The sequence below is a fragment of the Chaetura pelagica genome, unplaced genomic scaffold (assembly GCF_000747805.2).
Source record: "Chaetura pelagica isolate M959 unplaced genomic scaffold, ChaPel_1.0 scaffold85, whole genome shotgun sequence".
Classification (NCBI taxonomy): domain Eukaryota; kingdom Metazoa; phylum Chordata; class Aves; order Apodiformes; family Apodidae; genus Chaetura; species Chaetura pelagica.
Window position 1 is genome coordinate 1203750 of NW_009953505.1, and position 26812 is coordinate 1230561.

At 35.7% G+C, this 26812-nt stretch overlaps 2 protein-coding genes across 2 annotated transcripts in view; one reads left to right on the forward strand and one right to left on the reverse strand.

The window, feature by feature from the left end:
- Positions 1-68, reverse strand: part of DCUN1D5 (DCN1, defective in cullin neddylation 1, domain containing 5) — a 14990-nt gene extending 14922 nt beyond the window's left edge. The window contains exon 1 of the mRNA XM_009999420.1: positions 34-68. Within this exon, the coding sequence (XP_009997722.1) occupies positions 34-68 (35 nt within the window). The remainder of the gene's footprint in view (positions 1-33) is intronic.
- A 187-nt stretch (positions 69-255) lies between these two features.
- DYNC2H1 (dynein, cytoplasmic 2, heavy chain 1) overlaps positions 256-26812 on the forward strand; it is a 157499-nt gene continuing 130942 nt past the window's right edge. Inside the window, exons 1-31 of the mRNA XM_009999379.1 lie at positions 256-456; positions 2200-2367; positions 3332-3467; positions 3792-3910; positions 4451-4595; positions 5366-5598; positions 5852-5986; positions 6100-6213; positions 6402-6513; positions 6680-6804; positions 7509-7684; positions 9076-9271; positions 10243-10338; positions 12279-12431; positions 12542-12640; positions 14552-14691; positions 14781-15006; positions 15548-15675; positions 16858-16973; positions 17972-18099; positions 19325-19474; positions 20449-20654; positions 22649-22804; positions 22914-23028; positions 23425-23595; positions 23770-24152; positions 24813-24945; positions 25036-25153; positions 25325-25437; positions 25527-25646; positions 26334-26484. Coding sequence (XP_009997681.1) covers positions 256-456; positions 2200-2367; positions 3332-3467; positions 3792-3910; positions 4451-4595; positions 5366-5598; positions 5852-5986; positions 6100-6213; positions 6402-6513; positions 6680-6804; positions 7509-7684; positions 9076-9271; positions 10243-10338; positions 12279-12431; positions 12542-12640; positions 14552-14691; positions 14781-15006; positions 15548-15675; positions 16858-16973; positions 17972-18099; positions 19325-19474; positions 20449-20654; positions 22649-22804; positions 22914-23028; positions 23425-23595; positions 23770-24152; positions 24813-24945; positions 25036-25153; positions 25325-25437; positions 25527-25646; positions 26334-26484 — 4762 coding nt within the window. The remainder of the gene's footprint in view (positions 457-2199; positions 2368-3331; positions 3468-3791; positions 3911-4450; positions 4596-5365; positions 5599-5851; positions 5987-6099; positions 6214-6401; positions 6514-6679; positions 6805-7508; positions 7685-9075; positions 9272-10242; positions 10339-12278; positions 12432-12541; positions 12641-14551; positions 14692-14780; positions 15007-15547; positions 15676-16857; positions 16974-17971; positions 18100-19324; positions 19475-20448; positions 20655-22648; positions 22805-22913; positions 23029-23424; positions 23596-23769; positions 24153-24812; positions 24946-25035; positions 25154-25324; positions 25438-25526; positions 25647-26333; positions 26485-26812) is intronic.

Genomic DNA, 26812 nt, shown 5'->3' on the forward strand with positions numbered 1-26812 from the left:
CGCCCCCCCCCTCCCCTCTCTCCCCGCCCCTGCCCGGGCCGGGCTCGCGGTGGCGCCGGCGCCGCCATTTTCGGTCACCATAGTGACGGGTCTTGGCAACGCAGGGACTCCGGGAAGCTTCAGGCCTCGCCCTGTACCCCGCCGGGAGCCGCCGTCCTTCCCGCCCCTTCAGTCTTCTCCCGTCAGCCCTCTGCGTTCTCCCGTGGGGTTCTGGGCCCACCCCTGCCCTGCCTTGGCGCGGTGCGTCCTGCTGGCATGGCCGGGGAGGGAGACAAGAGGAAGCGCTTTATTTCGGCCACGGCTGCTAACTACTTCGGACTGAATCCCTCTGTGAGTTCCACTTCCCTGGCCGCGGGGCTCCGTTCCTGCCCGGAGCTGACCAACTTCCTCGACGACGGCAACGAGTTCCTCCTGGTGGTGCAGCGCTCGGGCAGCCAGCTGATCGCGTCCAACAAGGTACGGCCGTGTCCGGCCCTGGGTGTGCGGGCATCTGTGCATCCAGCTTGTCCACCACATCCCAGCCCGCGAGTGGGGATGCAGAGCTTGGGGTCCAGCCCGGGTTTACAGATTATCAAAGGCTGGTGTCTGATTTGGGAGACCTCTTCCTACTGCAGATTCCTCTGCTGGTGTCAGTGTCTGCTGCATGTAGTTACTGCCCGAGAGTCTGTGAAGCCCACACGGTCAGCTGTGTGATGTGCTTGTTATTGGATTGCGCCCATGCTGATATGTGGGTTTAGAGTGCAGTACAGCATCGCCATGTGAATGTAATGCCGCCTGGAATGGCATGTAATCCTGGTGCAAATGCCGGGTAGAGTCTGATGGGTAGAGTCTGTTGTTCCTGGGCAAGGGTGCATGCAGGAGACTAGAAGGATTGCCTTGTCAATATCCATGCAGGAAATGTGGCCCAGTATGTGGCACGTTGGCTGATACTTGACAAGTCCCTAGATGGGTGTTTGTCCAAATCATGCATTTAGCAGATTGGTGTGTCCAGCTGCGGCCAATCTGAGGTTAATTGAGCGAAATGTCCTGCTCTGAGTGTGATCAGCAAGTGACTCATCCCAGTGATATTGTGGGTTGTGATGTGCAGTGAATGTCCCTGTGTAATCTCAGCAGACACGGGGTTTGATATCTGTCCCATTATTCTGCTGTGAGATCCAGGTTGTGCTATTATGTCAGTGATAGTGTTTTTGTGCACTCACAGCTTGTGTAATGAGTAACTTTAATTACCTCTTGTACTAATTGTGTAGTCTGTGAAGTCTAGTGCGTGCTGTCTTGATGCAAGAATTAACATCTGTGTATACCAGTTTCTGGGGTGTGCTGCTGAGCCACTGTCTAATATACAGAGCTTCTGTCAGCAGCTATGGAGGGTCACATACATATAGGGGCTATAGTGTAAACCTCTTGTTTCACTGAAATGATGTTTGTAGGTGTTGGGGATAAGGACCTGATAAGGAAGTAAAATTAATGCTGTTCAGTAAAACTGAAAGCTATTTTTAGTAACTCTCTTCTAACAGAAAACGTTCACAGGTGTTTCTAGTTGCACAGAATTTGGGATTGTAGCTAGCGTATCTTCTGCTATCATTTGATCAAATGTTTACTGATGTTCTCCTGCTTTATGAATTCCCCTCAACCATAAATTGTTTCAGTAATTGAATTTATGGCAACTTTTGGAACTTCTAAGTTGAACTGCAAAGAAAACAAGAGTCATGTTATAACTCATAATATTCCTGATGAGGAGAATGCCTTTTTCTGTCCTTGAGAAATCTATGAATGGCAATATGGCTATGTATTTACAGACTCAGGAGTTATGTAAGGTAAAAATGCAATTAAAAAGACTTTATGCCTAGTTTTCTCTAGGCACAAGACAGAGTTTTTGAAGTTTCCCCTGAAAGTAGTAAGTGACATTTTCAAAATCAAAATAATGCAAGTAATTATGGTATTCTCCGGTAGTTTAGAATGAAAAAGGCATTTGTATTTGATGTTGGAACTCAGATTCCAATGGAATCAGGTATGAGTATAATAGAAGTTTTCTGTGCAAATCAGAGTCTACTGGAATGTTATCAGAACCCATAAATAGTGATACAGCATTTTATAATTTTTTCTTCTTGTAAATATTTTTGTAAATGGTGTACATAGTTTAGCATAGTATGCAACCAATTACAGTTTTCTAAATAAAACCTGTCTTTTTTGTTATTACAGATTGAAGCTACTGGATCAAATAATGTGTTGGTATTCTTTAAGCTGCGACCTGATGTAATTACAGAAGATAATCTTCATAGTAATATTCTTGTGTCATCTATGCTAGATTCACCAATTAACACTCTTTATCAAGCTGTACGACAAGTTTTTGGGCCAGTATTACTGAAGGTGAGCAGTATATCCATTTAAATGTTCTGCAGATTTATATGGGAAGAGTGAAATTCCATGGAATATTCTGAACAAATATTTCATGTTTTAAAAATAAAATCTTTTAAGAGCTTACATAGTAGGTGATTGTTATAATTTCTAAGTTAAAGAAGATACTTCACCTGTTAGTAAGGATTGGAAGAGGCTTCTAGTCATAGATATGACAGAAGTGGAGGCTTCTGACTAGAAGTGTGGAATACACTTCTAGTAGTGGTGTTTAATGGAGACAACAGCTCCTTACCTCATTTCCACCAGCAGTTGTGATCTTGTGTCCTTTTCTTGGTTTAGATATTCTTATATTTTATATTAAATTCAGTAGGTCAGTATCATGCAAACTATGGTTCTATAATATGTGGCATAAAGGTGTGCTAGACTCTAGATTAATTTTTGCAGCTGTATTTTTCATAGTTTTGCTTTTTAAAATTGTTCTGGAGCTTTTCCATCTGTTCCACTAAAGAATATATTTCCTTTGCAGATGTTTTTCTCAAAACCAGTGACCATGGCTGTATTTCATAAGCTGAACAGGCAGAGTTTCAGCTTTTAAATATTTTTTATTTCTTGCTTGTCATAGTAATACAATAATTTTAGAAAAACTCATTAGCTTTTAATATTTGATTATAACAAATTCCAGATTCTACGATAGAAGTAGATTCCAATTCTTTTCAACTTAAGAAAGTTCATGAAGAGAAAATTACCTTTATACCTTTATAAATCCAGCAACTGACTTTTGATTTTGTATTTTCAGTATTAGTCTGAATTGTTAAGTGAAAAGAAGATGTTATTCCTTGACTTTAAGAAAAAGAAATTCTTACATTGTCCCACCATATGGTTCGTTAATCTGAGTTGTTTTTTTTTTAAGATTAATGGAAGGAAGAATATTATTTTTCTATCAAGTGAGCTATGATTTTTAAAATTTTCTTTACAGGATGAGGGATGGAGTAAAACATTTGATCCCAAACTCCAGAAACTTTTAAGTGAGCTTGAAGCTGGCTTGAGTACTGTTCTCAGAAGATCAGATCCTACTTACACAGGAGCAAGTGTCAGTGAAGATGATGTGAGAGGTTTGTTTTGCAGTTATGTCTTTTTTAGTTAATTTTAAATTAGGAATACGTTATTTACTTATAGGTTGAATTTTCAGTTATCATTATCCCAGTGACTGCAGAGTGTGAAATATATAGCAAGTTGTGGCGTGTAGATTGGAATTAGTGGTGATCAGCTCTGGTCTCTTGGTAGGAACATGATGCTCCGTCTTGTCAGATTAGAAGCTGAAGGATAATTACCAAAAAATGTAGTAAACATTTGCTTTAGAAAGTATGTCCTGACTGAAAATATTTTGTAACCATTTATGTGTTTCATATTTAATAATTTCCCATTATTATTTGCAGCTATACTTACACCAACAGATGAATTCCAGTTCTGGAGAGAATGTGCTCGTCATGGAAGTAAATGGTGTAGTAAAGAGAGAGCTTCTCATTTTAAAGACCTGTTTGAGGACATGGCAAAAGTATGCTTCTTTTGTGTGATCAGTGATGTATTTGTAGACTTAGTAAAAACCTTATTTGTGACATGTATGCCAGTGTATTTACATTCCTTTCAAATATTTCAATATGTAACTATGTACTTATTTTTTCTTAGGCAAAATTTTAGTTTAATGTTTGTGGTTTCCAGTGACAATGCGCAGGGCAACACCAACATTTAATTGGGAATTGATTTGACCATCAAATCCTAAGAGCTGCTGTTCAGTTTGTGAACAGGAATTAACTAATGAAATTTATAAAAAGTAAAAGTGAAAATACAGAGGATTATAATGAGCTTTTGTCATGAAGAATTAGAGGCACCTGTAATGTACTTGCTTAAATAGCACTTCAGATATTAATACAGTCTTCACATGAATAAATTAAACAAATGCTAGTTTTTTTGGTAGGGTTATGCCATGTTCTGTTAGCAGTAAAATTTAGGGAACCATAGTAATTGCCAGCTTCAGTATAAGTGTTTTTACGATACTATTTGAAAAGTATTTGTATTAAGGATATTTTTTTTCTAGGATTATTACAACCTGGATAGTCTTTCATTGTTTGAAGTTGTGGATTTGGTGGAGACTACCAAGGATACTGTTGATGGTGTGTGGAGACAAACAGAACATGATCCTTATCCACAGCCACGCATGCATAATCTCTTGGATGTAATAGGTAAATCTTTATGCAGCCTGTGTTAAATGAACAGTGGAGAGAAAGTAAAATGAACCCTTGAACAGCGAGCTTCCTCCTAAAGACACCAATGATAGCTTACATCATTAAGGTGCTTTATTCATGGAATTATGATTGCCTTATAGTATCCAATAATTCAGCCCATTCTGGTAGATGCCGTCACACATTCTTGGAAAGATGATATATAACATGATGGAGTTTGTTACCTTTCAGCTTGTGGACTGGATTTGTCTTGCTTCTATTTGACTCTGTCTTTCTCTCAGAGGAGAAAAATTATTTACATAAGCCCTCATTTGAAGGTTGATTCAGTCTGTGTGGAGGTGAGAGCAAGACATGCAGAAAGGTTGCTTCTGTTATTCTCCTCACAGCAGTCTCATGTTCTGTAACAGGCATAGGACAGTGAGTTTTTCTGCTGCTGCCAGGCGTGTGTGTGTGTGTTTGTGTGCAGGAGGAGTTGCTGGGGGCAGCCAGCAGCTGCCATTACTGCTGATAAAGACACCTACTTGTGTGTGGATGCCAGAATCCAAATCCATCAGCTTCTGATGTTGTACCTACCTCCATTTAACTTGAAGATGTTTAAGAATTCTATTAAATCTGAACCAAAATTATTATCAGTTACTGATACATTTGTTTGAAATCAAGGCATTATGCTAAGTTTTAAAAAAATGTGTTTAGAACTTGATGTAGAGTTTAGATTAATTATTTTGAACAAACTGAAAATACTGCTTTTGTATATTTTTTTTGTGTTCTAGGTGGCTCATTAGGTCGATATGTTCAGAGAAAATTAGCAGCCTTGAATCTGTGGGAGGATGCTTTTCACTGTGTTAAAGAAAATCTTAAGGCTGGCATCTTGATTTGTGAGCAGTGGGTGTCAGCTTGTCAGTACCTAACTGGACAACTGTGGCAACGCTATACTCTACATCCATGGAAAAATGAGAAATATTTCCCTGAATTGTTAGCCAAACTTGGCAAACGCCTTGATGAGGTAAAGATTTGGATTATACACATTCTATTTAATTAGAAACATATTTAAACAACTTTATTTTAAGTTAAGAAAAGAATGAAAACACTCTTATAGCCTTTTCAGAATCAGGTAGCATTCCATAATCCACATTTGTCTGAGCCTTTCGAAGTTTCTTGTAAAAAGGACCCATGATGTGCTACTTATGCTTTTTGCTTTTAAATGTAAGTTTTATGTAAAAATATGTTGTATTTATCAAGTATTTTTTCCCTTATAGGTGCTAACTGTTAGAACACTGCATGAAAAGCTTACATTATTTTTGCCAGCTGGAGAACATAATGCTTTAAATCTTGACCAAGTGTTTGAACCCTTTGCTGGCCTAAATCCTGTACACTATAATCCTTACACAGAGGTATAATGCTTTTTTTTTCTTTTTTTTTTTTTAAATTTATTCACATTCTTTCCATGAGTTTTTATTATGTATGTAGATAGTCATAAACTAAGATGTGAACTCATTATCTCTAGCCCTTATGGAAAGCAGCAGTCTCTCAGTATGAAAGAATTATTGCACCAGCAGAACAAAAAATAGCAAGCAAATTGAAGAAATTTATTTCAGAAATTCAGGACAGTCCTCAACAGGTAAGGATATTTTTGTAGTCTGAAAACATTCCTAACAATAAAGTTACTGAATTCTTAAGTAGTCAGTTTAGAGCATGGGAATAAGAACTTAAAGCCAAAGACCGTACTTAAGAGCAGCACTGAGTAGTACCAGAGTTTGTTTGCCTTTTTTTCAGGAGAAAGGTAACTTTTTTAACTTCATATTCCAGCTTCTTCAAACGTTTCAGAAATACAAGGAACTGATAAAGCATCCAAATATCAGGAAAGAATTGCTTTTTGAAAGGGAAACACTGCTAGCCAGACTTCAAGATTATGTCAAAGGTAAAAAAAAAATTAAATTAAAAAGTATTTAATTGCACTAGGTTTATTTCAAAGGCTAGAATTCCATATTTACTTTTAGAGTTATGTCAATATCATTAGTATGTTTTTGTAACTACAGAAGTAATTTTGGGCTTGGCCTAATATGAATCTTTTGTTTATGTTCCAGACTATCAGACAGACTTTGAAACTCGATGCCATGGTGTTGCTGGTGAGGTTTCTGGGCCACTGTCAGGCAAAAACCTGTCTGAAGTTGTCAATAATATTGTATGGGTACGGCAGCTGGAGCTGAAGGTAATGGATTCCGTTACTGTGTAGACACAATATGATCATGTAACGTAAAACATAGTATTTGGGATTTCTGTGGGGAATTCCCTACAGAAAAATTGTGAACTTCCCAAGAATTATATAATCAGAATTCCTTATCAGTTGCTAAGCTGAGTTTTATTAAGTGACCTAGAATACAGTCTTTATGTAACACACTGAACTGCCTGCTTTTTGACCTTTTTTGGCAAAAAATCCCAAACAAAATTCAGCAGTTCAGCTGGTGTGTGTTGGTTGTGTGCTTACTTTAGGCTGTGCTAATTTAAAAAATTGCTCTCAAATCTCCACAGTTTGTATTCAGTAGGGTTTTGATTAATTTGTCCACATGTAGTTGTGAAATCCCATTTGAAATCTATTTGAGTATTGGCATCGACTTCACAGGTACAAAAAAGAATTTGGTGGAGTTCTGTACTTTAATGGAGAATTAACTAAAGACAAGGTGGGATGCTCTTGGGTATCTTAGTATTGGTAAACACCTGTGGTGGACAACTTATTCAGACTCAATTTACTGCAATGGGAATTTGAACATCTGAGAAAAAAATAAGCATTCCCATTTTTCTGATTGGTTTTTGAATCCCACTTGGATGTTTTGTAATACTGATTTTTATTGTGATTTTTCTCTTCTGATTGAGTACTGGGAAGTTAAGCTGTCTTTCTTTGTTATTGTGTTTAAGGTGGATGATGCTATAGAGCTGGCAGAGGCTCTTCTGTCTGACTTATCTGGTTTCCAAACTTTTCGTCAGAGTGCAGATTCTTTTCTGGAACAGTTAAAAGTATATGAACAAGAACAATTTGATGATTGGTCTCGGGATATCCAGTCAGAATTATCAAATCCCAAGTCAGGACTTTGGTAAATATATTCTTGTTTAAATAATGTTTATGCTGAAATCTGTAGTGTAATTAAATAGAACTTGACAAAGGAAATAAAAACCAAACAAATATACAGAATTGAGAATGAGTGGAGAAACAAAATGGAAGAGTTTTTTGTCATTTCATCATCTTGCCAGGCTTGGTTGGTGTGGTGAAGTATAGAGAATAGTGTTGATAACTCTTCTTGCCATTTCTATCAGCACCTGGAATGAAAGGCACATTTGGTTTGCTCAGTGTCACTACTGGTTATGCATTGTAATAAGCCAGATAAGATTAGAGTATAGCTGTGATACACAGATAACACCTGTAGAGTAACAAAGTAACTGTTATTCACACGAAATTTTGCAGTCTAAAATAGAGCAGATGAAAGAAGGATAAGAAAATAAATTTAAACCTCAGGAATTTTGTTTCCCAAAATAATTATATTACTCTATGGAGCATTCAAATATATTGTAATTTATTTTTTTTTAATTGATTGGCCACATAGTTTCTGTCTGCATCTCTGAGTGCTGCAGACTTTCTTTGAAAAAAGTTTGTCTGCAGTTTCAGAGGATACAGGAGTTAATACTTATTTGTAAACTTTTATTTTATGAAAAACATTCAAATGTAACAAATCAACAAATTCAACACTCCAAAATATAATAGTAATCAAATTTATTAGTACCATAAAATTGTGCTATTGTGAGATTTTAAAATATGTGAAAAGGTTAATGAAAACGAAAATAAAAGAGGTAAATCACTGCAAAGGGGAATGCAGTGGATTTTTCTAGTGGAATTTTCTAGTAGAACTAGAAAAAGATGAGAAAAAAAGTGAAAAATTAACAAAACTGAAGTTGTTTTTTTTAAAAGAAGCCTAGAAGCATGGTGGTGGAAGCATTGCTACAATAGAAAAAAGATGGAGTAAAATCTAAAGGTAGGATGATGTTCTGGATAGCATTTGATTGTGTATGCCAGAACGTTCCATTGATCTAAGTCCTGGTTCTTGGACTTAGTCCCGCAGAGAATTTTTTCCCCTTTGCAGTGCTGAGGGATGGGGCATGTGAAGTGCATGCTTGAGTGTGATGGATCCAGCGTATCTGAGAAAGATTGTCTAGCTGTGAGTTACAAGTTAACTATTGTAATGAGCCAGAAAAACTTTGTGAGCAAACCCAATAGGCATTGTTCATTTATACTTGTCTTCACTTTTGATGAGTAGCTTTGAATTAAAAGAAAGGAATAATTTCTGAGTAAATTAAAATTTTAATAATAATAAAAAAACTGTAGTAGAATTACATCAGTATTTTAAAAATTGTTTATTATATTATTATAAAAAGCACCTAAGAAAGGATCAATAGAAAATTATATTTAATAATATGTTTGATTTTGCTTTAGCGTTCAAGCTAATAGTCCTGTAATGGAGTTGGATCACGTTTTTGGAACATTAAACATACTTTATTCAGATCGTTTGGTGACTCTCCTAAGAGAAGTACGTCAGCTCTCAGCACTGGGTTTTGCTATACCAGCTAAAATACAGCATGTTGCAAACACTGCTCAAAAGTTCTGCAAGCAGGCAGTCATCCTCAAACAGGTATAACAGTAAATGTCAATAAATTCCCATTCTGACTTCCCAGCTTTAGTAATAGAATTTTTCTAGGCTACTGTCTTTGCTTTTTTTTCTTTATGAAACTTGTCCTTAAAAGAGAAAAAAACCCCAAATAAATGCTTTACAATTTTGGAATGTTTACTAGTTTGCAACTGAAAATATATAAATAAGTATTTTCATGGAAATGTGTGTTTGATTTTTGAGGGAGTTATTTTTGACTGGACTCAGTGCTATGTACATTTTCATTAGGCTTGCATTTCAGTTGAAAAACTATGTAAGATTTTCTTCTGTTCATGTAAGATGCAAGAAAAATATGTAGAAATTGGTCAAAATTGTTACACAGACTCGGTGCAGTTTCACAGAAGGTGTCATTAGTATCTGAGGTACCTGCACAGCTAAGGCAGAGATGACACAAGACCTACAGGATACCCATGCATCTGGGTCATTCACAGGTGCCCAAGAGGAAACCTTTGTTATCTCAAAAGGCGCTAGATGTGTATGTGTTGACAACTAAACCGAGTTGTAGGGTATCCCTCTTGCTCCTGATGCAAATCTGGAAGTAAATAGATGTATTTTAGGTCTTGGGTCATATCCTGGCAGATGTCATGGATACTTGGAGTTCTCTGAAGTACCTCTAGATGCCTACATCCTCATAAAAATGTGGAACCGGTCCACTTAAAATAAATAAGAGACTGAACCTATTTCATGTAAGATGAAGTACACCTCAAACGTGTGTAAGAAGCAGACTTTTTTGGTATTAGAATTCTCTCTAGAAGAAGGTATGTTCACATTAACATAGTGTATGTACTTTATTTTTGTAAACATTTACAGTTATGGTAAATTCTTATTTATTAGTTATGTTGATTCAACAATACTTTCAGAAATATACTCCATTACACTTTTTGGCATATACATATTTTTATCAATTTTTGTTAATTTAATCTCCGTTTTTACAGGTGGCGCATTTTTATAATTCTATTGATCAACAAATGATTGAGAGTCAGAAGCCAATGATGTTACAGTCCGCTCTAGCATTTGAACAGATAATTAAGGTGAGAGGATTCTTTGCTCTTAATATTTTAAATTTCAGTGGTATCTGTTCATATTCTGTGCTGCTTTTTCTGTGTTTATTTCTGGACTTGTTAACTGCCTTTGAGTTTGTCATTTAAATAACTGCTTTTACTTTGGATATAAGCACAATGTTCTCTCTCAGGAATAATTTTTAGTGTTCGGGTTTACACATGAACCACAATGTTGTCAATTCCTTAATAGTTGGGAGTGTTTTATCAAATTAAATATTAATTCAGTCTATTTTAGTAAAAATTACATCTTTATTTTGGTGATTAATATTAAAGAATGGTTTCACTATTTTGAATCCTACTAAATCTCAGTGTATTTTATAATTCTCTTTGTTATTTCTAAATCATCTAAATAATGATTTGAGCAGGTTAAAAGTAGATAGTTTCTGTTTTGGTTTAACAAAGAATCTGTGAATCTACCTTGTTACTGGCGTATGCATGCAGTTTATTACAGTGGGTTAATGTTCAGTTGTAATGTAGTTGCTCTGAGAAGAGGTTTTTTTTTTTAATTACTAGAAAGTTCACTGTTCTTACAGAAATGTTATAGTCTTTTCAGGAATTTGGAGGAATTTATGTATTGAGTTTTTTTCTTCTTCTTTAAAGGGGCAATACAAATTTAAAAATTACACTACAAAAAAAAATTACACTATGTCTCTATTTCAGGCCTGGAGAAACGTGTCTTATGTAATTAATTTCCCTTTACTAGTTTTGATCATTTTGGGGCATTTCAGCCTCTTCTAGCACTCTTACAATGTGAGAATGGCTGGAGAATTATAAAATGCCCATGAACTCTGTATTGAGCAAGAGAAAAATGCCTCCAGAGCCTTACAGAAATGACTGTAAAGTTGCTCCTGGGGAGCATTTTGCAATACAAAGTATAAGAATGAGGTGAGGTTTAGACTAGACATTAGGAAGAACTTTGTCACTGAAAAGGTTGTCAGACATTTGAACATGCTGCCCAGGGAGGTGTTTGAGTCACCATCCCTGGATGTGCTTAAAAGTCATCTAGATGTGAGTGTGGCTTAGTGCTGGACTTGGTACGAGTGGGGTTAATGGTTGGACTTGATGATCTTAAAGGTCTTTTCCAACCTGGGTGGTTCTGTGATTCTATGAAAGTGGAAGTGAAGTTGGGGTTGGGATTAATTCATACAAAATGATGGAGAGTCCAGATCCAACCATAGGTTCAAAAGTGTGCTGGAAAAAGTTCTGGAACAATCTTTTAATTTTTTCCTGGGCTGACTGCAGATTATGCCCCATATTCTTTTAGAGTAAAGACTCTGAGACGGTGATAGTGCAGAAACTTTCAATGGCCAAATGTAATCTCTTGCTTGACGTGATTTGTGCCCTACTTCATTTTGGAATAGGTCCAGTTGTGGAACTTTAAAAGCTTTTATATTCTGATTTTCTACTGTAAACTTAGCAAAACACATCAGAACCCCAGAATCTTGATAAAAGCTCAGAGAAATGCAATTTCCCAAAGCTGCTTATGAATCAATGGAATCTTACAGTGTAATTAAAAAAAACAACAACAAAAAAACAGGTGAAGTCGGATAGCAACTGTTAGTCTGATGTTTTGGTTTTTGATCTGTGCAGAACAAAGAAGAAAGGGGGAGTTTAAGGTGTCCTCTTAGCTGAAGATTTCTGCTTATGAACGTGGGGCACAAGTCCCAACATCAGTGGCTTTATTTCAGTCTTTCAAGGGTCTGGCTTTAACCCTTCCCAGTGTGTTGATGTAGGTATAATGATATGCCCATGTTTCTATGATTTACGATATTATTATGTTTCTAGTGCAGTCATGAGAGAGAGATCCTCAATTTTTTACTAGGAGTAAAACCATCTTTCTCAATACTTGCTATGTGATAACTGGTAGACTGTATTTGTCATTAAACCTTACAAAAGTATGTTTTTACAAGCATTCAAAATCTGGTCCTGGAGGGACAGCTCCAATAACATGGAATAATCCAAGAGAATTGGAAGCTTATATCCAAAAACTCCAAGCTGCTGCTGAACGGCTTTCCACTGAAAACAGAAAACTAAGAAAGTGGCACACAAACTTCATTGAAAAGGTATATTTTCCAAGTGCAATTGAAATAACTTCTCTTCTAGCTTCCTGTACCCTTTCTTTCATTTACGTGGTGATTAATATGCTTACTACCTTTTAAAATTCTTTTAACAGGTTATATCTCTCATGAATATTGATCTACTTCGGCAGCAGCAGCGTTGGAAAGATGGACTCCAGGAGCTCAGAGCTGGTTTTGCCAGCCTAGAGTCACAGGCAGGGTCTCATTATCATATTGCAAACTGTGATCATTTGAGGTTTCAGTACTAATCAAGATTTAAGGCTCAAACATAGCACGATGAAATTAATTTTGTTAAAGAGTTACTAGCTAGCTCAGGAAAACTGTGTACTACTTAGTTGATGCCAGACATGAGGTAAGATTACACATGAGGAGGATGATCTAGTCATACTAGTAATGGGAGAAGAAGAACACTTGGTCAGATGGCAGGGGTTAGATCAAAAAATGGGAAAACCTTAGGTCATGTAGGTCAGTTGTTTCTGAGCCATTAATAAAAGGTAAAATATAGAAATTGATACAGATATGAGTGATCTCCAGGTGGAATAGAAATAATGAAAAAGCTACATTTTTATTTGTTCACTTATCAACTTTTGGAATAGAATCATACAATAATTTACGTTGGAAAAGATACTTAAGTCATTGAGTGAAATGATTAAGAATGTAATCTTATAAAAGCAATTAGATGATATTACTATCATCTAGGCTATTTTGAGATATCATTTATGTCAGTTTCATTTTTCTTATAGCCTTCAGCAATGATGGGCCTATATTCTTCCATGGATGTGGTGTTCTTAGCCTTTCTAATGCGAACCCAGATAATTTTATTTGGTATTTCCCAGTCAAATAAGTGCAATATTTTTACTGTATTTTTCTTATTATTTTTTCCATCTTCTGAAGATAATATGAAAAATAAATAAGTGCATCGATTCAGCTTTTTGTTTGTAACTTCTTTTGAAATTTAGTTTGCAAATTTGTATCTTGATGTCAGTGTATTTTACTAAAATTAACAGTCTGTATTTGCTTTAAGTTTGGTTTTAAAATTTTTTCTGCTATTGCAGAATAGTTTATATGGAAAATTGACTAAACAATTGTAATTTTTTTTTTTTCATGGACTGGTAGTCATAAAACTTGATGAAATGTGTTCTGTTTTCACTATCCAGCAATACCAGGTGGTACTGCTGTTGTCTTCAAGATTTTACATATTTCTTGAAAACCCTTATTTATATGTATCTTAAGGCTTAACTGGGACAATTTCAAGTTTTATTAGTCTCTGGACTCTTCTGTTGGAACAGTTGTAGGGCAGACATGTGCAGCTTCCTTTAACAACCTTGGACTGCCTCCTGGCTGAAAATCTCTATCCAATTAAATAAGAGTAGAACCTGTTGAGCTGCAAGAACTTTCTGATTTCTTTTTTAACTTGAGTGGCCCTTCTGAAAATTCCTGGATGGCTTACAAGTGACTATTTCCATACTTAAGTATATAGGACTTACTAGTTAATGTTTATCTGTAGAAGACAAAATAATTTCCTGAAATACTATTAAAAAGGTAGCATTCACATAATAGGAAAATCAAAGGTGTGATACAGGTTTAGATCTCTCATTTAGCCAGCTCAGTATCTTATTTCTAGCAGTCTTGTGCATTTTAGAGTAACCTTGAAGAATTTCATAGTAAACCAACGGGAGATGAACCTCGGTGAAGATGTTATGCTCAAGTGCCCTAGAGACTGGTTTGCTCTGGATCTTTTTTTGTATTCTTATATTAATTTGAAGTAAATGTAATAGCTTTAGATCATCTTAATATTCAAACTGTCCAAAGAAACGTAATATCTTGAGCTGGAAGGGGACCCACAAGGATCATTGAGTCCAACTCTTGCTTCTCTCAGGACTACCTAAAACTAAACTGTATGACTAAGAGCCTTATCCAGATGCTCCTTAACTCTGACAGATGTGGTACCATGACCACTTCCCTGGGGAGCCTGTTCCAGTAGTGTGATACTTTGAATTTTACTAAGATCCTGACCTTCAGGCATTGTACTGTGCTGAGTTTCAGATTGTAATAATGGTTTTAGGAACAAAAGAAAATAAAAAATAAACATTGTTTAATTTTAGGGTTTCAAATCATGTGATATGAAAGCTTGGAGACAGCACTGGAATCATCAACTTTACAAAGCTCTGGAGCATCAGTATCAAATGGGCTTAGAAGCACTCAATGAGAATTTACCGGAAATAAGTATTGATCTAACATTCAAGTAAGGTGTTTTTTCTTCCTATTAAGAAAGTATTCTGGCTCAGATTACGTTCAGATATTAATTTTCATATGTTTTGTTTCACTTTTTAGGCAAGGCCAGTTGCAGTTTAGACCTCCTTTTGAAGAAGTAAGAGCTAGATATTACAGAGAAATGAAGAGATTCATCTCCATTCCAAATCAATTTAGGGGAGTAAGTGAAGCAGAAGAGTCTATATTCACTGTTATGACTGAAAGAAATGCAAATGGATTTCTGACTGCTTTCAGTAAAGCAGAGGATTTGTTCAGAAGTCTAACAGAAGTTCCTAATCAATTCAAGGTATTTTCAGTATTGACTCACACTTTGTTGTATTGGGTTGTTTTCCTCCCCGATTTCTGTAATTTTAAGCTTCAGACATTCCAGAAGTGACTGAGCAGTGACATTTGTGCACTGTTTTCCTTGAACATTCCAGAAGTAACTGAGCAATGATGTTTGTGCGTTATTGTCCTTTTTTGCAAGGCCTGTAAGGAAAAGCTTAGTAAGGCCACATTAGCCCAACCACTTAAGCATGTACCTAGCTTGAAGCTTATGTACAGTTACTATTGAAACCTCAATAGTAACCTCTTGTTCAAAATCTATTTTAATTATCCTTAAAAATGTAAGCATGTCAAACCACTTTGTACCCTCTGATTCATGTAAGATTTATTGCAGAATACTTTATATGGAAAATTGACTAAGCAATTGTAATTGAAGGAGCACAAAGGTTAAAGAGAATGTGGCTTGAAAACATTATTAAAGTGTTTTAGTATTATTGAAAAACTAGAGTTTTTTAGTCTGAAATATATTTCTTTTCCATGAAATCCAAAATAATGTTGAAAAGGAATGGATTGTAATTGGCCAAGTAGACATGGAAACCCTGGTGGAGACACATCTTTCTAGCAAACAGGACTGGGAAAAAAACTTCAAAGCATTGAAAGTGAGAGGGAAAGAAGCAGAACGTCTTCCAAGGTACAGTGTAACTCTATTCTTTTGTTTGAATAATGTGTTTTATCGCATACTTAAAAGGAAGTAGTAGAATACAAATATTCTTTTTACGTGGACATTCAGATAAAATTTCCAGGTGTCAATTTTAATTTTAGGCACTTATTCTCTTTTATCTATTCAGCCTTCTCTGAAACCTAAGATATTCCTAATGATGGAAAACCCCATCAAAATTCAGGTCTGATTCTGAAATACTACAAAACATGGTGACAGTTCTTTTAGCTAAGTCCTGTACATGTGGGGGCTGCTTTGAACAGATTTAGTAAATGTTTATACATGAAGTAATTCCTGTATTGAGACCTCTGATTACCTCTTAAAACTTAGTTTCAGATATGCTGCTGTAGGCTTTTAGTCTTACATATATTCACACTGAATTTAGTGCATTGTGTAGTTAGAGTTCTTACACGTAACTGGTAGGAAACATTTTCAGGCAAAGAGGTGACATTTAATGCAGGGGAATGGACTGGTGAAACTTGTTGGCTAGGTGATATTCTGAGTAGTAAAGGTTTTCATGAGTTCAAGGACAGGCTGGGGTGAATGGAAGAGAAACTGGCTGACAAGTCTGTATGCGGAAGCCAGATGTGGCTATGAAATGCTATGAGTTGAAAATAATTAGTACTGAGAGAGAATATTCAGGAAAGTATCAAATGTTGTAGCCCTTTTTCTTAGTGTTCTTTATAGGCATCTGCTTATGGTCACTGTGAGATACTAGATATGGGGCCTTGAAATGAATCACTGGCTTTTCTTATGTTCTTAGGACTATTGAAGCATGGCTTAGTAAATTCTCATGGAAACTAGAGATTTAAAGACATGGCTGTACAAATTATTTAGTGGGTTTTTTTTTGGGAATTGAAATAGTGCTTCTACATTTAGCGACATTGGTTATAAAACATCAAGCACATTTCTAACTATTTGGAGAAGCAGAGAATGACACCTTAGTACCGATAAAACTGCATAATGGTTATAAATATTTCAGTACTCTCACTAATTTCCCAGTAAACTATAGGGTTTCTTTAGAATAATGAGGGAATTTTTTTCTTATTAGGCTACAAAATCAGGGTAAAATTATATACTTGCATAGAACTTAGAGATACTGAAATGTAAATATGCTACTGAATAATTGCTATTTTTAAATCTTTTATCTTGAAGCACCATCAAAATAGATTGTTTAACTGTTAATTGCAACCCTGTGAAAACTGTAATTGATGATTTAATCCAGAAGCTGTATGATGTTCTTGTCATTTCTTTGAGAAAATCTATTCAAGGTAAATAATAGTATTTTACTTTTGTTTCTGTTGTAGTAACCGACATTTGTGTTAATGTAAATACTCTTTAAGAAATATTTTACTCTCAGGCACAGTGAGCTGCAGAAATCACAGTACAGAAAAAGTAATCTGTTACTAGTTTTTCACTACAGGCCAAACCTAAGACCCCTTGATGTCCATGTGCACCTTTCCCATTCACTGGTTTTGACCACGTTGATTCTAGATGTAAAAGAACACACATGAACAGTATTTGGCTTGTTTCTTTTGTCTGAAGGAAAGTTTCTTTGTTGTTTCAGGGAGTAAAATTTATTTGATGTTTGAGAGAGGAAAATTTCTTAGGCTTTGGAGAATAATTAAAGGAGGCGTCATGAAATGGTGTAATTAAAAAAAAAATCAGATTTTTCTTTCAAAAATTGAAATATTTAGTGAAGAGTCTTAAATAATGTAGACTTACTCCATGGAGTTACTTGCAATTCAGATTGTCAAAGTGCAGTGTTAAAGAGTGCAAAATATTTCCCTGGTTTTGGGTGGTCTGCCTATGAGATGATGAGAAATAACTGTGTTTTGGGCTTTAACAATTAGCACAAGAAAAGCAGAACAGGGGCTGTGCAGAAAGTGAAGTAAGGTGGCTTTAGTTAGTTTCTTTAAAACAAAACAAAATAAAACCCCATCACATCTGTATTTTTTCTATTTACTCAAAAAAGACTGAAACAAATTTTTGAAAGTATATAAATAAATGTCTTATGTGTTTATGTTTAATTCTCCGATGGGACTCTCATTCTTGTGATCTAAATCATGCATGCACTGAACATAGTGGATTGCATTTAAAAAACTATGTGTAAGCACAAATGTGCAATTTTTGTTGAAGCAGCATATAAGATTGGGGTCCACAATTTTTTAAACAAATGCTTTGCATATCACAGTACATTTGTCTGACTTGGATATTTCTTGCTACTAATGTTTTCTCCATGGTAACTTTGTTTTCCACATCTCTATAGCTCACCTGTGTGATGTTTCTTCATTTCTCACTGATGCCATGGAAACATTAGTGATTAGGCCCCAGTCTGTCGAGGAAATAGCAGAAGACAATTTAAAATATTTAAACCTATGTGAACGAAAAGAAGGGGTAAGATACTATTTTATCATACCCAGAACAAGAGATATAAAAATGTAATTCCTTTCTAGCTTAGGACAATTCTAGCCTCCAATTAGAACCTTTTTGAGTCCTATGTGGTTCCTGAGCAAGCAGTAATACTCTGGATTTCTCTTCCACAACCTTACCTTGTCTACTCTTCTAAGCAAATACACCTTTGACATGCAAAATATCCTCTGGGAAAGTGTAAAGTGATTACCTGTTACAAGAAGGACCTCTCCTTTTATTTTTTTTCTGACCTGCCATCTGTTAACTTCTTACCATTTAAGTCTTATATGGACTAGTCAGTCCCTATTCTTCCTTTACATGATGTGATTGTGTTCTTTGTTGTGTCCTGTATCAGCCATCTCTTTTCTAGCTTGAAGAATTTTAATTTAAATAATCTTTTCTTATACGTAAGCTCACTCATAACTTTGATCATACTTGTTCTTTTTAGTCTTTTCTAATTTTGCAATAAACTTTTTCTGTGGTACCAACAGACTTTTGTACAACTTTTAAGATAGGAAAAAAACATGGGTTTACATGAAGAAATGGCAGTATTATCTCTTTTTTTCTCTTTTTGATCCTTCTGACTCCCAACACTTGATGTACTTGCTACTGCTCAGATTAATCTGGCATTTTTATACAATTGGATGTGATAACCCTAAGGTTAATCCTGAACTGCAGCCGTTAGCTCAGAACTCAACTTCAACTTCACAGTGAACTATTTTGATTATTGGAGTAACATAGTGTCATTAACCTTTATAATCTTACAGTTTAGTTTCCTTTTCCAATTTATAAACACCTTGAGCAGTCCAGCACAAGTACCTACAGAACTCCATGGGCAACTTTTCTCTATTGCAGGAACTAGCCATTTTTTCCTGTCTCTGTTTTCTATCTTTTACCCAATTAATTATCTCTACTAGGACCTTTGTTCTTACGTCAAGGTTACCAGATTTGCTTAAGTGCCTTTGGTGTGGATTTGTGTTAAAAGCTTTTTTAGAAAGTCAGCTGGAATATGTTATTGCAAGAGTTAGAATTTTTCTAAATACCTCAGATATTATTTTTTCCACTGTTTTACTGTAATGCCATGAAGTGTTTAAAACAGCATATAGTCTGCACACACACAGTTCGTTATTCTTATGTGTGTGTGTTTAGTTTGGATAAAAAGGATTTGCTGAATTTTTGCATACACATATTTTTATTCCTTTGAATTTAGATTTTTCTGCTGTTTCAAGAGGCTGAAGATAAAAACAAACTTTTGCGAACTGTGGCTGGTGCAGGTTTAGACACCATCAGTAACCTAAGAGCTACATGGGATAAATTTGAATTGATGATGGAAAGCCACCAGCTTATGATTACAGAACAGGTAACAATGAAAGATTATGATTTTTGCTGAAAACTTTGACATTATTTTTAGTAAGTCTGGAGAAATATTTTTTCTCCAATTAAATCCATAAATGTTCTCAGTTCAGTGTTAACCAATATTACTGAGTTGAGGGAGAGCCTTTAAAGGAAGAATACTTGAACAATTTGCATCATGGAGATGTGGTGGGATGTCTATGACTGGAATGTTGAAATGGAAGGAAGAGGTTGCCCTGAGAAGTTGTGGATGCCCCCTCCCTGGAACTGGTCAAGGCCAGGTTGGATGAAACTTTGAGCAACCTGGTGTAGCAGGAGGTGTCCCTGCCCATGGAAGGAGTGTAGGGACTAGATGATCTTTAAGGTCCCTTCCAACCAAAATCATTCTATGATAACTAGGAAAAACTTCTGTTGAACAGATGCTGAAATGAATGTCACATTGTTGTAGTTCTGTCTTACCTTTTTTGTGGCAGAGATGGCTTAATTGATGCAATAGCTAGCTGAGGAAAACAATAACAATTAAAAGATAGCATTTTTATTGCTTTATAATGTTATTAGTACTGATGCTTGTTATTTTATTTTCAGAAAACTTGGCTAAACTATGTGCAGTCCTGTAATTCTGTTCCATAGCCAAATCACACTGAATCTTAGGGGCTGGAAGTGACCTTGAAAGATCATCTAATCCAACCCCCATACAGCTGTTTTTCTCTGTGCCATAAGATGCAGACTAAATAGGTAGAATAGGCAGAATAATTAGGTCTCAAATATCACCATAAAAGAAAAGTAGTGCCCCTTTAAAAACAAACAGAAGAATAAAGATGAACTCTCTATTATGTTGTTACACAAGAAGTTTTTGAGTTTGATTTTGATCAAGTTGTAATTACCAAGTTTTGATCAAGTTTTGAAGTTGATACCTTTGTTTTGATCATAGTTATAGTGACAAACTATTGAAGGAATTTCAGTTTCACTCTTGCTTTACAGATTGAAATGATGAAAGGAAATGTGATTTCACATATTAACATATATCTTCAAGACCTGGAAAAGTTTAAAGCTCGTTGGGATCAGCTAAAACCAAGTGATGATGTCATTGAGACAGGTGATCAGGATGTGCTTGAGAAAAGTTCTCAGATCATAAAGGAAAAAAAAAAGGAATTTGATGAACTTGAAGCCATGAAAGAAAAGCTCATGTATGTGTGTTTATTTGCCTGTATAACTTACTCATTAATCTCTTGCAGCAGTAGTATCCCACGAAATGTTATCTAATTTTTATCATACAAGAAATTTAATTTTATTTGTATTACATGATATTCCTTAATTTTTCAGGGTTCTTTTTTTAAATTTTATATAACATGAATACATGGGGGTTATCAGGAGCAGTCAGCATGGTTTTATCAAGGGTAAATCATGTTTGACTAACCTCATAGCCTTCTATGAGGAAATTACTAGGTGGATAGATGATGGTAGAGCGTAGATGTGGTTTATCTTGATTTCAGTAAAGCATTTGACACCGTCTCCCACAGCATCCTTGTAGATAAGTTGATCAGGTATGGGTTTGGTGATCAGATAGTGAGGTGGATCAAGAACTGGTTGAAAGGAAGGGGTCAGAGAGTTGTAGTCAATGGGGCAGTCTGGTTGGAGGTGTGTGACTAGTGGAGTCCCTCAGGGGTTAGTACTGGGACCGGTGTTGTTCAACATCTTCATCAACGACCTGGATGAGGGTATAGAATGTACCCTCAGCAAGTTTGCTGATGACACTAAGCTGGGAGGAGTGGCTGACACACCAGAAGTCTGTGCTGCCATTCAGAGAGACTTAGATAGGTTGGAGAATTGGGCGGGGAGAAACATGATGAAATTCAACAAGGGGAAGTGCAGAGTTTTACATTTGGGGAAGAACAACACCATGTCCCAGTACAGGTTGGGGGCTGAACTGCTGGAGAGTAGTGTAGGTGAAAGAGACCTGGGGGTCCTGGTGGACAGGAGGATGACCATGAGCCAGCAATGTGCCCTTGTGGCCAAGAAGGCCAATGGCATCCTGGGATGCATTAGAAAGGGTATGGTTAGTAGGTCAAGAGAGGTTCTCCTCCCCCTCTATTCTGCCTTGGTGAGGCCACATCTGGAGTATTGTGTCCAGTTCTGGGCCCCACAGTTCAAGAAGGACAGGGATCTGCTTGAAAGAGTCCAGCACAGAGCCACAAAGATGATGAAGGGAGTGGAACATCTCCCTTACGAGGAAATGCTGAGGGAGCTGGGTCTCTTTAGCTTGGAGAAAAGGAGACTGAGGGGTGACCTCATCAATGTTTACAAATATGTAAGGGGTGAGTGTCAGGGAGATGGAGTTAGGCTTTTTTCAGTGATGACCAGTGATAGGACAAAGGGTAATGATTGCAAATTGGAGCATAGGAGGTTCAGGGTCAATATCCGAAAAAATTTTTTTACTGTGAGAGTGACAGAGCACTGGAACAGGCTGCCCAGAGAGGTTGTGGAGTCTCCTTCACTGGAGACATTCAAAACCCACCTGGATACGTTCCTATGTGATGTGCTCTAGGTGACCCTGCTCTGGCAGGGGGTTTGGACTAGATGGTCTTTCGAGGTCCCTTCCAACCCCTAAGATTCTATGATTCTATGCATTTCTTAAACTATTCTTTTGTAGAGATATCTTTAAATGGCAAATGTCTCTTAATCTTTCTCATGAAGGAGTCTGTACACTTAGGGACTTGATCTTGACTTCTGAAATTCTCACTAAGATAAGATCTGAGATATTTTTCCAGGACAGGGGAGTTATTATTTCAATCTTCTTGTAATTTAAGTCATCAAGAGCTCTCATTTTCAGAGTAAATGTCCTGTGTGATAGACTGTTGTGCAAAAATAAAGGATTTTTGCTAATACAAAATGAGCATGTATTTTCTACATTACAGGAAGAAATAATCAATTAAAAATTATTTTCTTTCAAGATTTGTATTTGGGGGCACAAAGTAATTCACTTTTCTCATAAATGAGAAAAAAATGCAAGTTTATGGAAAATAATTGAGTGTGGGAGAATATTGCTTTGTAGGAGAGTTGTCCTTCAATGAAACCAATGACTTCTTGGAAAAATATAATTATTTCCATATGATACCATCTCTTAAACCATGAATACATAATAGAATATTGTAATATATAATGTGATGATCTTTTTATTCAGTGAAGAGTGCCGTCATTTTAAATTGGAAGAGCCTGACTTCTCCTTGTCAGAAGTTGTACATCAGGATATTAAGAGCTGTGCAGAAGTCTGGGCATTGTATGAAGAGTTTTATCAAGGTTTGCAGGAAAAAGCCAAAGAAGACTGGATTACTTTTAGGTATGATTCTCTTACTTTATTTTTCATGGGTATGTATGTGTGTACTGTATGTGTGTATGTATTGTAGTACTGTGTTGTCATGACCTATTTATATTTGGTTTTCATCCAGGAGTAAAACGTACCTATTTGAAGAATTTTTGTTTAACTGGCATGATAAAATGAGGAAGATGGAAGAACATACTGTGATGACAGTGAAGCTGCAAAAAGAAATAGACAGATATAAAGTAAGGTGATAGATAATTACAAAAAGGGCTATAAGACAGAAAATGTTTTGGTATTACTAGGTAATATACTTTATTAATTGTTCAAGTCTTATAATAAAAGCAGTTACAATTTAACAAAATATCTTCTGATACTGTTTTGAATATTTAACTTACTTTTGAGAACCTTTTAGTTCCATATAGTGAACAGGAGAATCTGTACAGTTTACACAGACACACATTTGATGCTGAGTTATCTTCAATTATACTCCTAAGCATTAAATTCAGGAATTAAAAAAAAAATGCATTCAGTTTAAGAATGTAATTTTTTTGTTTGTTTGAATAGTATGTCACTCTGTAATAAAGCAGAGATAATTTTCATAAAGACTACATGGATTCACATATATATTTTTCCTGTAGATGGTAGTTCCACTTCTAAAATATGTGAGAGGAGAACATCTTTCTCCAGACCACTGGCTGGATCTCTTTCGTCTTCTGGGTCTTCCCCGAGGCACTACCCTTGAGGGTTTGTTATTCGGAGATCTGCTAAAAGTGATGGATGCCATTATAGAAAAAGCAATGGAACTTAAGGTATGAGTAATTTCAAATACATTTCAAATATTTTATTTTGCGTTTTTTTTATGTAGTATGTCTTGTTCTGTATGCACATTTATATTTTTATCACTTTAGAAATAGAATATATGAACTAAAAGCTTATTGCAAGCTCTGTAGTTTCAAATAAAATCTGTTTATGCTTTTCAATAGGATTTGAATTGTCGGGCCCAAGGTGAAGTCACAATCAGAGAAGCATTACGTGAGCTTGAACTCTGGGGAGTTGGAACTGTCTTTACATTAACAGATTATGAAGATAGCCAAGGCAAGACTATCAGGCTTATTAAAGACTGGAAGGACATAGTCAACCAAGTTGGAGATCATCGCTGTCTCCTACAGTCCCTCAAGGACTCTCCATATTACAAAGGTTTTGAAGATAAAGTGTCCATCTGGGAAAAAAAGCTGGCTGAGTTGGATGAGTGTCTGCAGAATTTGAACCAAATTCAAAGGAAATGGGTCTATTTGGAACCAATATTTGGTCGTGGAGCTCTGCCCAAAGAACAGGCTCGTTTTAACCGAGTTGATGAAGACTTTAGGTTAGTGTTATGCAATACAACTTATTTTTTGTATTACCTTTGGTATATGTAGGCTAAAACATTCTTTATGGTTCAGATACATGGAACAATTGAAATATGTATGGAGATGAAGGTCAGCAACAGGAATACAGTACACACAGATGTGTGCCAGCAACACAGATCTGAAAAAAGGTGGTAATGCAGGTTTCATTTAATGGGAAACATGTGAAGAAGGGAATCACATGAAACATTAAAGGCCACAAACAAGACAGGCAGTCACAAGACCAATCTTGTCAACAGAAGCAGAAGTGATAGAATTGTTTTTTCAGTAATCATTTAGTGTTGAAGACAAGCACTTTTTTCACTAATGAAGTACACAGATGGACTTTTGGGAGAAACGGATGGTTTATTTTTTCCAAACAAATCAAGGAGATGAAAAAGGAGATTTTAGAAATTTAGAAAGATATGTACCATTATTTCTCTTGATTTGAGTTAAAGTGACTTCTTAGAAGGTAATAAGTCACAAATTGAATATTCTTGGTTTGAGTAGAGAAATTCTAGCAATTTAGTAGCAGTTGTTATTAAATTACATTTGAGAGACTTGCATAGCTACTTGTATATCATATTCAGATTAAAATGGTAATGATTGTTTTGTGAACTATTCAATTTCTTTCTGTCAAGATCCATTATGTCAGATATCAAGAGTGACAATAGGATAACTTCACTGAATACCAGGACAGGAATAAGAAATACCTTAATTACCATTATTGACCAGCTTCAGAGGTGTCAGCGATCCTTGAATGAGTTTTTGGAGGTACAGCTGACATTAATATAGTTTTCTAGAAAGAAAGTAAAAATGTTTGAATTTAAATCAACAAAACTGATTTATTTTGTTTCTGCATAGGAAAAGCGCTCTGCCTTTCCAAGATTCTATTTCATTGGAGATGATGACTTACTAGAAATTTTAGGACAGGCCACGAATCCTTTGGTTATCCAGTCTCATCTTAAAAAACTTTTCGCTGGTAATGCATTAATCTTAATTTGTGACATGTACTTGTTTAGAAATAAGGTTTATCAAAGCTAAATAATCTGTTGCAGTTTGTTTGTTTTTTAATGTTTCTGCAACTTGACACTAAGAAATTAATTTTTTACTTTAACAATATGTAACTTCATTGCCTTTTTCTGATTAACAGGCATTAATAGTGTCAGCTTTGATGAAGAATTTAAATACATAGTTGCCATGAAGTCTGTAGAAGGAGAAACTGTGCCACTTAGAAATAAAGTTATTCTGTCAAAGGATGTGGAGGTAAGAAAATCACATCCAAGTATAGTTCAAGTGTCTTCGAGAAATTATTTTGTAATGTAACTTATAATGTTTTTTCATCTGTTTGTCAGGTGTGGCTAAGCAGTTTGGCTTTGGAGATGAAAGAAACCTTGAAAAAACTGCTAATTGACTGTGTTGATGCTGGGAAAAAATCGCAAGGTTCAATCGATCCATCGCTCTTCCCTTCCCAGGTAGTAGTTGGTCCAGTAGTGCCACTGTGTACTCTTAGATTTACCAAATATATTGTTTTTTGAAGTCTCATGAAAAAGTATGCATATGGATTTGGCAGAAAATAACCTCAAAAAAATCTGTTTTATCTGAAATACTCAAGTCTTTTACATGGCACCTGGTCTTGCATTCATATATTTATTAAATTTGATGTAAATCTTGATCTTGGTTGGTAGTGAATTTTGTATGCAGGGCTGCTAAGACTTAGTAACATTAAAAAGCCCTTTTGAGTCTCATTAAAATTTAGTTTCCAAAGCTTAGCTGAATAAGCAGAAATAGCCATGAACAGGAAATTCTTTTATGCTATTTTCTCAAGTAACACAGAATCACACAGAATCACAGAATGGTTGTGGTGGGAAGTGGCCTTTAGAGATCACCTGGTCCAGCCCACCTGTTCAGGCAGTGCCACCTATAGCTAGTTTGCCCAGGACCACATCCAGACAGCTTTTGATTGTCTCCATGAGTGTATTAGATTACATTGCAAGCTTTTGCTACATTTTGTCCGGTTTTAAGATGGCTATGGTACAGTAAAATGCTTTAAATATCAGATATAATAAGCAATTAAAAATTAATTGAAAAATTAATTGAAAAACTTTTTTCTTTGTGTCTTCTCTGTTTATAAAATGTAATTTGAATTTTCTCTTCCAAAGATTCTTTCCTTGGCAGAACAAATTCAGTTCACTGAAGATGTGGAAAGTGCTATTAAAGAACATAATCTGCAGCAATTAGAATTAGAACTCATGGCTAAACTGGAACATTATACTAGCATTGATACTAGTGTAGAAGATACTGGGAATACAGGTATAAAAATGATAATTAATATATAATTATTTAGAATGACTATGTAGTTGTATAGCATATAACCTTCTGATTATTTAAACAGGAAATTGTGGAAATATGCCTTGATTTGAGTTAATAAAGTTGAGTTACATAAAGTTACCCATCTACTATTGCCAAGATGAGTTTATTTAATATTTCAGAGTGAACGATGTTTTTAAATTTAGATTATTTAGATAATCGTGGAGCATTTATGTATTTGCAAACCTCAAATGATTTTTAATAATTTTAATATTTTTAGGTTTATATATATTAACGGATCATTTGTCCTTGCCTGCTGAGCTGTGCTCTA